We start from the raw sequence: 9,676 nt of genomic DNA, 5'->3' as shown, positions 1-9,676 counted from the left end.
TGGCCTTACCCAGGACAGAAGCAGGGGACACTGGAAGTTGACCTCGGGGATGGGTTAGGGTTACCCAGGCGAAGACAGTGATGAGGGGACAGTCTTGGAGATGGGCAGGATGCTCCCCCCCAGGATGTCAGAGGCCAAGGAAGAAGGATGAGGGAGGCTGGAAGAGTGGGGTCCCAAGGGACCTTGTCACTTGGGCTTGGAGCTCCAAAGAAGGCGACAGAGGCCCATGAGAGACTTCAGCAGGGCGGCAGGCGGCTGATGGCTGCACTTTGGAAACACCATTTGGACTGCAGTGTGGAGAACTGACTGGGACATGGACCGACTAAGGGCTTCAGGGCGGCAGCAGGAGGGCACAGGCCAGACGCAGGCAGGTTCAGTGTCAGCAGGCTACACACTTTATAGGGAAAGGTCAAGGACACTTCCTAGGTGCCACCAAGCCGACTGCAGCAAAGCAAAGCAAAGTGGGAGGAGGGAAGGATGCATTTTGAGACAGACCGTTTGCAGAGCCAGGGTGTCTGTGGGCGGCCGTGGGTCAGAGCAGGGCAGGGCAAGGTATTGTCTGGACAGTTCCACAGAGGGAGCCTTTGCTTGAGAAAATGCCTTTTTATGCTGCTGAGGAACAAAATCTAGGTATGGGTGACACTTCAGGACCAGCATAGTCACAAAAGTAGGCATCATCTGACCTGATAAATCACAGGGTTCTGGGGGCTCTAAGAGGTAGACAGGCAGACGTAAGCTGTGAAGGTGGTGACAAGACAGAGCGGTAAGGAAGTGAGGGAAAGGCGGAGGAAATTCCCACCAGTAGACGGTAGACGGTTCAGGGCCACAGGCCGCATTTGCACAGTTTGAGTGACTCCATATTCCCTTTGGTACACCCAGGGCCGTATCCTCAGAAAAACTGACTGCATCTGTAACAGGGGAGTGGCGTTTTGGGTGGGGATGGTGGAAAGAACTTAATTTCACACCTATGTTTATGGGGTACAGAATACACCCCACCTCTTCAGAGGAAAGAGACTGGATAATTAGGACACAGGAAACCCTGAAGCAGGCCTTGGACTTGGGGTTCTCAGTGACCCTGCTGTCTCTGAGCTGATTCTGGGGACCCCATGTCCATCCCGAGTCTCCATGTCTCAAGCTGGACTTCTCTTGGCAGCCAGTGTTTGGCTGTCCGGGAGGTTCCAGCTCAGCGCCCAGAGTCACTCCCTTACTGGCCAGCCCCTCCCCCGGTCAGGTGAACCCCAGGGGGAGCAAGCATGTGGGCACTACCCTGGTACCTCCCGCCCCCAGACACGCGTAATGTCGTCAGCAGGCCCCCATCAGCCCGGGCAGCTCGCTCCTGAGGACAGCAGTGTGCTGGAGGCAGAGTGTAGCTGGGCTGGGGAGGCCACCACAGAAAGGCAGGGGATAAGAGGGAGTCAGGGAAGAGCAGGGGCAGCAGACCTGAAGGACAAGGTGACCAGACATGGAGCCAGGGCTGTGTTGTAGAGCTTACCTACTGGCTGGCAGGCTCTGGACCGCCGTCAGCAAGGCGCTGTTTGCGGAGTTCCTGGCCACAGGGCTATACGTGTTTTTTGGGGTGGGCTCCGTCCTGCCCTGGCCTGTGGCACTCCCTTCTGTGCTGCAGATTGCCATCACCTTCAACCTGGCCACGGCCACAGCTGTGCAGATCTCCTGGAAGACCAGCGGGGCCCATGCCAACCCTGCTGTGACACTGGCCTACCTCGTGGGATCCCATATCTCTCTGCCTCGGGCTATGGCCTATATAGCCGCCCAGCTGGCAGGGGCCACCGTGGGGGCCGCTCTTCTTTATGGGGTAACTCCTGGAGGTGTCCGAGAAACCCTTGGCGTCAACGTGGTAGGTGCAAAACGGCCCGGGCTTGTGGCAGTGATGGGGCATGGGAGAAAATCAAGTGGTCAGGGTGGGAGGCCAGACAGGCGCAGAGGCGGGCAGGGGAAATAATGCAACCGTGCACTCCTTAGCTGCTCCGCGCAGGTCCCTGGGTTCCAGAGGAACGGACTTGGCATTCATCCAGCAGGACAGGAACAGAAATGGGGTGCGATCGCACACAGGGGAGGGGAGGGGGCCGGAAGGACCAGGCAGCTAAGGTCCAGCACAGCTGGCGGGGCCGGGATTGAGGGAGAGGGAGAGACCCTGCCCACGCTTCTTTAGCTTCTTTAACTCGCAGTGCTTGGCTTGTGTCCTCTGCCCTGCCATTCCCCCAGCTCCCTGAGGCCTGCTTGCTTCCCCTCCCAGCCTTCATTCCATCTGCTTCTGCCACAGGCCTCCTCCATTCTATCCTCGAGCCTTCTCGCTGCTTACCTCCCTGTCACCCCTGACCCACAGGCCTCTCTCTATGGCAGTGGGAGAGGTGCCTTCCACAGCAAGCAGGCATCCAGACATGATGTGAGCCAGTCGCACAGACCTCAGGTTCTGATACTGTGTCACCCTCACAGTTGAGAAGACTAGGCCTAGGGGATCTCACTGCCCCACGGTCAGAGCCCGTGCCCACTCTGGCGTACTCCTCTCTGCCAAGGTCCACAACAGCACTTCCACCGGCCAGGCAGTGGCCGTGGAGTTGATCCTGACGCTGCAGCTGGTGCTCTGTGTCTTCGCTTCCACGGACAGTCGGCAGACGTTGGGCTCCCCAGCTGCCATGATTGGGACCTCTGTGGCGCTGGGCCACCTCATTGGGGTAAGGGACAAAGAAGGACACAGTGCTTGTGCACATACTGGAACCCTCCCTGGAGAAGCCAAAGGACCCTGGAGGCCAGGAAGTGTCTCTCCCTGAGCCCCTCCTGTCTTGTGGCCTGAGATAAGTGCCCTGTAATATGGAGCTAGTGGGGGTGGGGGCTGAGCCAGGGCAGATGGGAATGTCCTCCCTCAGGCTGCCTCAAACCTCCTCATATTTGGCCCTGTGTCCTCCCCAGATTTACTTCACTGGCTGTTCCATGAACCCAGCTCGCTCCTTCGGTCCTGCCGTCATTGTTGGGAAGTTCGCGGTCCACTGGGTGAGCCCCTACACTGGTAGGCTTGGGGGTGTGGGACACTAAGCAGGAGGAAGAGCTAGTAGGTTTTACCATTAGGAAACCCACATGGAATGTAATCAATGAGCTCTCGTCACCAGGTCATTTAGACCACCCAGAAGTGCAGACTCCCTGCCTTCAGGGAGCCGAGGTGAGCGTCCTGGCTTGTCTTTCAGCTCTGAAAGCCTGTGGTATCCAGGGACTCACAAGAAATGGGCCAGGGCAGAAGCTGCAGCCTTGGCCCAGGCTTTATGTTCTGGCTGTTTCCTTCTTCACTTTCTCCAGCTGGACCAATTTTCAAACTTGAATAAAGAAAAAGACAAACAGAAATAGACCACACAGAAGCAGAGACAGAAACAGCAATAGTCAGGGCTAAAACAGGAGAGGTGAGAGGAAGAGGCAGCCATGGGCGAGGACGGAAGCCCCAGCTTTAGCTTTGGCTGCACCCCCCAGGGGAGGCAGAGCCCCTCACCCCTGGGCTCCCAGTTCTCAGGTTACTGCCCTGTAGGCCCTGGAGAGTCCCTGGGGCTGGGGTTGGCAGCAAGGGAAGCAGACTGAGAGCTCACGCCCACTTCTGTCTCCTCAGATCTTCTGGGTGGGGCCCCTCACAGGGGCTGTCCTGGCTTCCCTGATCTACAACTTTATCCTGTTCCCCGACACCAAGACTGTAGCCCAGCGTCTGGCCATCCTCGTGGGCACCACAAAGGTGGAGAAAGTGGTACATGTGGAGCCCCAGACGAAGGAACCCCACATGAACTCAGAGGACACGGAAGTTAGCGTGTGACCCTGCGTGGCCCCACACCCCTCTCTTCCGGGGCAGCCTGCAGGTGGGCAGCTTGCCTTGTGTGACCTGTCTTGAGGTGTCCCCGGTGTTGGGTACCAATCCTATCCCTGAGGAACAGTTGCTTCTTTTCCTTTCCTTATTTTCTCTCCTGAGAGCCACCACCCAGGCTGACGTCACATTCAACCTTCCCGCTTCTGCCTATGGAACAGCTGTGACTTAGGTGCACCGCCATGACTGCCTTCTACATTGACAGACAGACAGAATCTGGGAGTGAATCCATCCAGTTAATTCTCCAAGGCCTTCCTTGCTTTCCCTTTTTCTCTCTTTGCAGAGATTTTACAGACAGAGTAATGTTTTCATGCGCACTCTGCTTTTGTTGATCCTCTTCCTGGACCCCTCCCCCAGCCTCTTGGACAGTTGCTGTTCCCTTCCCCCCCCCAAGCCCTCCACTTCCCATTTCACGTCACCTGTACTCTTCCCCTGCTCCCCGGACCCCTACTCACCCCCGGACACCTTCTCTCCCTCTCATGATCCTGTTTCTAGTTTCATGACCCTTTTCCATTTCTTTATGACAAGAGTAAAGGGGGCAGAAGCCATGCAGCAGGACCCCACTGGGTGTCCTGGGCCTCTGGATCTGTCTTTGGGAGAGGGGAATTGGGACCTAGATAGCCATTCTGCTTGGACTCTGATGAGGGAGCTTCAGGAAGCCCCAAACTTTTCCACTGAGCATAGCCTGAACTCCTCCCCGGGTTTCTTTGCTCTAGGTGTGGTTTGGGGATCCATCAGATTGGGGTTTTCTGAAGACAGAAATCGCTCTCCCAAAAAGACTTCATTCCTACTTCCCAAATGCTCAGGAAGGTCCCTAACCTGGTACAAGCTGACACAGAGGAGCCTTCTCCTGGGTTAGCAAAGGAGCAGCATTAGGGAGCTCTGGACCAGATGGTCTCCCCCAGGGTCCCTCAGTTTAACATAGGAAAACCAAACCTCTCCTTGCTGCACTCTGTCTATAACCTGGGCCAGAAGCCTCTCCAGCCTGACTGTCAGCATTACAGGCCCCAAAGAAGCTGTTAAGTAAGTCCTTTTAAATGAGACCACAGGATGACCCAGAAAATCGAGATTAGAGGTTTAGTGCCTCTAGAAGACCCTGGGAATTGAATTGATTTTGCTAGATGTTAAAGGCTACTGTACATCTACTCTGCCTGTAATAGGAGGCTGTGGGGTGGTGGGACCCTGTCTGGATTTCAGCTTATCTACTGTAAAATGGGCACACTCCTCCCACGGAGAGTACTGTGTCAACAATGAGTTAGAAGATGCTTGGGGGAGTTAAACGCTGGTAGAACAACTCCAATAAATGATGATTATTGTTGCAGTTGCTGTAATTATTGGGTTTGAATACAATTGCTGTTGGTAATGGGAAGGAAGAGGGAAGGGGGATGATGGAGAGGGAGGGAGGGAGAGAAAGCAGGTTCTGCTGTCCTTCACTGGGTCAGCTTACAGGGCCCTGTCTTCTTCTCTCTGAGGTCTACTGACCTGGGAACTTTGTGGGAGGGGGGCTAGGGAGGGACCCTGGAATGAAGAGTCAGCCAATTCAAGTCGGTTCTCATCTCTATGGCACCCATCACCATGGTACCCTGAGATGCAGCAGCCAAATCCACTTGAGAGAGAGAGAGAGAGAGAGAGAGAGAGAGAGAGAGAGAGAGAGAGAGAGAGAGAGAGAGAGAACGAGATAAGTGATAAGCACTTGTCTCCCAATGGGCCAGGTGAACGAGGGGCTGCCAAAGCCTTTCAAGGGCAGGGCGCTGGACAGACCTGACTGCTGCAGTGCTGGCGTCCATGGCCCTGCATCTGCCTTCTGCATTGTATGGTATCATCGGTGCATCGTGCGGTATCCACAGCTCTCCAAGCTGAGCCCTCCTCAGCCATCTTCACAATCTCAAAGTCCCAGGACTTCCTGCACCCTTTTACAAGCAGGGACAGCCGTGTGTGTGTGTGTGTGTGTGTGTGTGTGTGTGTGTGTGTGTGTGTGTGTGTGTGATCATGTGTATACAAGTGTGTGAACAGGACATGACTGACTTGTCAAAGGCCACTTGACTCTACTGTAAAGATCCCTAAGGTCTCTCTAGCTCCCAGCTTAGAATTTTCTAAAGTAGAGCTCCCTGGGGTCTCCAACAAGCTACAGCCAGCAGAGGAAAGGAGAGGGGCTCAGAGAGGCTGTGGCAGGGAGCCCCTGCACTAGGCTTTTAAGCCTCTTGACAAATTATCTCTTTGCCCCCAGAGCCAAGCACACACTGGGTGCTCAATAAAAGTTTGATGACTGACTGACTGACTGAGGCTGGGCAGCTGAGGAAGGAGAGGAGGCAGCAATTGATCAAGAAGAGGAAAATTCAGAACTTGAAGCCCCAAATGAGCCAAGATGACAACAGCTGAGAAGCCTTTGCTTCCACGCAGGGGCTGGGAAGAGGGGTGGTAGCCAGGGTTCGTGTCTCCACCCACCACTCTGGAGCAGCATTGGCAATCCTAGAATTTAGGCGTGGGAGGCACGGAGGTCCGTGTCCTCACAGATAAGCACTAGGGGAACCAGGAATGTTAAACACAGGCTTGTTCCTTCAAAGGGATGCATAACCTGCTATCCATCCAGAAGGACAGGAGTGGACGTAACCTTAGCACTGTCTGTGTGGCCTGCTAGACCACACCAGATCTGCTCCCCTCTAAGACTCTTATCGTGAACCTGTCAACCTATAGAACCCATCTTTATAGAAAGTGTCACATGTCCTTTACAAAGAGTTTCAGTGTAGTCATGTCTTAAACTTCATTGTGCACTTGGGATTGAGTTAATTATCACCAGGAGAGTTTTCACCAAAGTGTGCTATGCTTAAATATGCCTAAAATAAACTAGTTGGCGTCAGACTCCCAAAGTTCGAACCAACACTGACTACTTTGTCATGTTTACCCAAACTGCCTTCTTGCCTCCCTCAGATCATTTCTCTGCTGGTCATGGTGGTCCAAGAGATTCCCAAATGTAGCAAGGAGTGGCTAGACAGAAAGTTGGGAACCATTTTCACTGATAGTCCTTTAGCGGCCTTTCTGTAGAGAAGGACTAGAGCGAGAGATAGCCTTCCGCAGAAATGAGGAATCAGTAATTAGGTTAAAGCTGAAGAGCATCGAAGGTTGGACTGAATAAATAAGCAAAGGTTAGCCTCTCCTCTGGAGACAGTACTGGGACAGCAGGCCATCTGTTTAGATGAGGAAAGAGTTGGCCTTGGGCGCTCCAGTTCCCAGCAGTTCCAGTTGGAGAAGCAGGCTTCACCGTCACAGTCCTTGGGGCTGCTTGGGGACAAGGGGTCTGGGGAGGACAGAGACCCACCAGGCAGGCCCTCAGTATGCACCCCCTGGCTCTCATTTGCCAGGGGAAGTTTTTAATTAATGGTGTGTAATCTGATCTGGCCCTTCTTCCTGCTGAGTACTGCTTTCAATCAGTAGAGCCATCTGCAGTGGCAATTCATAATTCTCTCCAAGGGGAGGGGGGCTCAGGATGGGTGCCTTGGTGATTAATACAATTAGCCTTTTATGTTGATGATTGTCTTAGCGGGAGCAGATGATGTGAGCCCAGAGCCTAGGCAGTTATTTCCGATTGGCTGGCAGGAAGCCCCTTGCCTCCCCCACCTCCACCCCCACCCCCACCCCAACTGTTGGTCTTTAACTTGCCACCTCCAGGTATAAAGAGGGCGGGACTCATCTGACACCATACTGTGCAACCAGCAAAGCCCAGGTCTAAGGGAGAGTGGGGAACAAACCAGAGACTTACTTTTTACAAAACTCACTTTGGCTTAAGGGGTTCTTGTACCAAGGCTGGAAAAAAAAAAGGGCTGGAGGGTAGCCCAGCCAGCTGGGTGCTTGCCTAGCGTGCACAGGGCCCTGGGTTTGACCTCCAGCAACACATAAATGTGTCAGGGTGGCAGATATCTGCATCCTAGCACTCAGGAGGTGGCACAGGAGGCTAAGAAGGTTGATTTAAGATGGTCTTGCCCTGTAACCCAAGCGACCTTGAACTTGAAACGAGAGTGCTGCCTCAGTTTCCCAAGGGACTGTAGGCTTTTGAGCTCTGGCTTGTGAACTCATTTCTTCATCTGGAAAACTCAGCAGTGGAGAGGCCGTCGGGATGGTATATGAGACGTGGTTGGGCTTCCACATCTGACACAGCCAGAAGCCATTTCACCCATGTAAGCAAGGCTGCTTCCTGTGTGGTTCCTGGCGAAGCCAGGGCTGTGACTAAGGAAGGTCTTGCCTCCTTTCCATATCCTGAGCCTGGTTTCTCTCTCTCTCTCTCTCTCTCTCTCTCTCTCTCTCTCTCTCTCTCTCTCTCTCTCTCTCTCTCTCTCTCTCTGTGTTTCTAGAAGTGGACTCCAAAGGAATGGTGAAAAGTCACACACACAAGAAGAGAAAATACTAACGGACTTCTCAGAGCAGGAAGGTAGAACACTGGAGTGATCACAGCTGGGAAAAGCGGGCTTGGAGGAGCTTTGAGACTGAAGGAGGCTGAAGGGAATAAGTGAAAAGGAGTGTGTTGAGGATTTGGAACTTCCTATGAAAGTAAACAGCAGGAGTCAAATGTGGTCGTGCATACCTGTAGTGCCCGTACTCCAGAGGCAGGAAGATATGCATGAGCTCAGGGCCAGCCTGAGCTACTCTAGCTGTGTCTCAGCTACACACACACACACTCTCTCTCTCTCTCTCTCTCTCTCTCTCTCTCTCTCTCTCTCTCTCTCTCTCTCTCTCTCTCTCTCTCTCTCTCTCTCTCTCTCTCTCTCTCTCTCTCTCTCTCTCTCTCTCTCTCATAGAAGAGAGCTGGACGCACTGCTCCTGGACTGCGTGGTGACCCAGAGAAACCGGAGGTAAACCGGGAAGCACTGAGCACTAGGGACAAGGCTGGCTCTCCCTTGTGAAGGCTAGCTAGTCATGGATGCCAAGTCAGCACAGCCCTGCTGACTCCTGCACGTGAACCAGCAAGGCCCGGGACAGACTTAAACACTGAGAGCGCCTAGAGCTGACATCTAGACTCCAGGGGAAGTGAGGACTGTGACACACTGAGAGCACCCCTACCCCCAAGACCCCAGGGCCTAATCCTCTGCACCCACAGGGTTCCTTGAGCTGGTTTGCAATCCTAGTTCCTCATAGCCTGTGGTAGCCTGAGCCAGCTTCTAAATAGCCTACATCTGGCTGCAGATACAACCCAACCTCTGGACCCACATCAACTAGGGTTCCACTCAACTTGAGGCCTCAGAAGAGAGTCAAGTCCCTCAATCCTGGGATTTCTGCCCTGCATCCCCAAGGGCAACTAAACACAGTCCTTTTGGACGTGACTGTTTCTTCTAGCTCTAAGCGCTGTCAGTGTTTAAATCTGTCCCGGGCCTTGCTGGTTCTCGTGCAGGCCTGGGATTCCAAATGGCAGGTAGTAATGAGACAGAGAGAGGCAGAGGGAGAGAGGCAGAGGCACAGCACAGAACCACAGCCTAGCCATCTATAATGATGCCAAATGACTACAAGTTGACCAGTGTGCTTGCCAGTGACCTTGAACTCCTGATGGGAGACTTGATAGATTTTTTTGTTTTAACCCACAGCATAGGGCCGGGCTGCAGCAGTGTCAGAGAGAAAGGCAGGAGGAAGTTAAGAGCTAATCAAGACAGAGCATCTAGCCACGCTGTGGCCACTCTGGGCAGCTATGGCAGGGGGTCGGCACAGCCAAGATTTGCAATCACTTCTCAGGGAGAGCCACGCACGGCAAAGTCACGTTCAGCAACGCTGAGGGGGTCAGCACTATTAGTGAAGGTGGTTTACAGGAGTCTGATGGCACTAATTAATAGACTGCAG

The 9,676-nt window shown here is 53.8% G+C and overlaps 1 protein-coding gene across 1 annotated transcript; it reads left to right on the top strand.

Annotated features, from left to right (window-relative positions):
• The first annotated feature begins 1,462 nt into the window (after nucleotides 1–1,462).
• On the top strand, nucleotides 1,463–3,808 carry Aqp6 (aquaporin 6). The gene is made up of 4 exons (XM_005067228.3): nucleotides 1,463–1,855; nucleotides 2,535–2,693; nucleotides 2,929–3,009; nucleotides 3,611–3,808. Exons 1-4 carry the CDS (start codon nucleotides 1,463–1,465, stop codon nucleotides 3,806–3,808), a joined length of 831 nt encoding a protein of 276 aa, XP_005067285.1.
• Nucleotides 3,809–9,676: the final 5,868 nt, after the last annotated feature.

The sequence above is a fragment of the Mesocricetus auratus genome, unplaced genomic scaffold, assembly GCF_017639785.1.
Source record: "Mesocricetus auratus isolate SY011 unplaced genomic scaffold, BCM_Maur_2.0 Super-Scaffold_100010, whole genome shotgun sequence".
In the NCBI taxonomy this organism is placed as follows: domain Eukaryota; kingdom Metazoa; phylum Chordata; class Mammalia; order Rodentia; family Cricetidae; genus Mesocricetus; species Mesocricetus auratus.
This window is presented reverse-complemented; position numbering and strand designations above follow the sequence as displayed.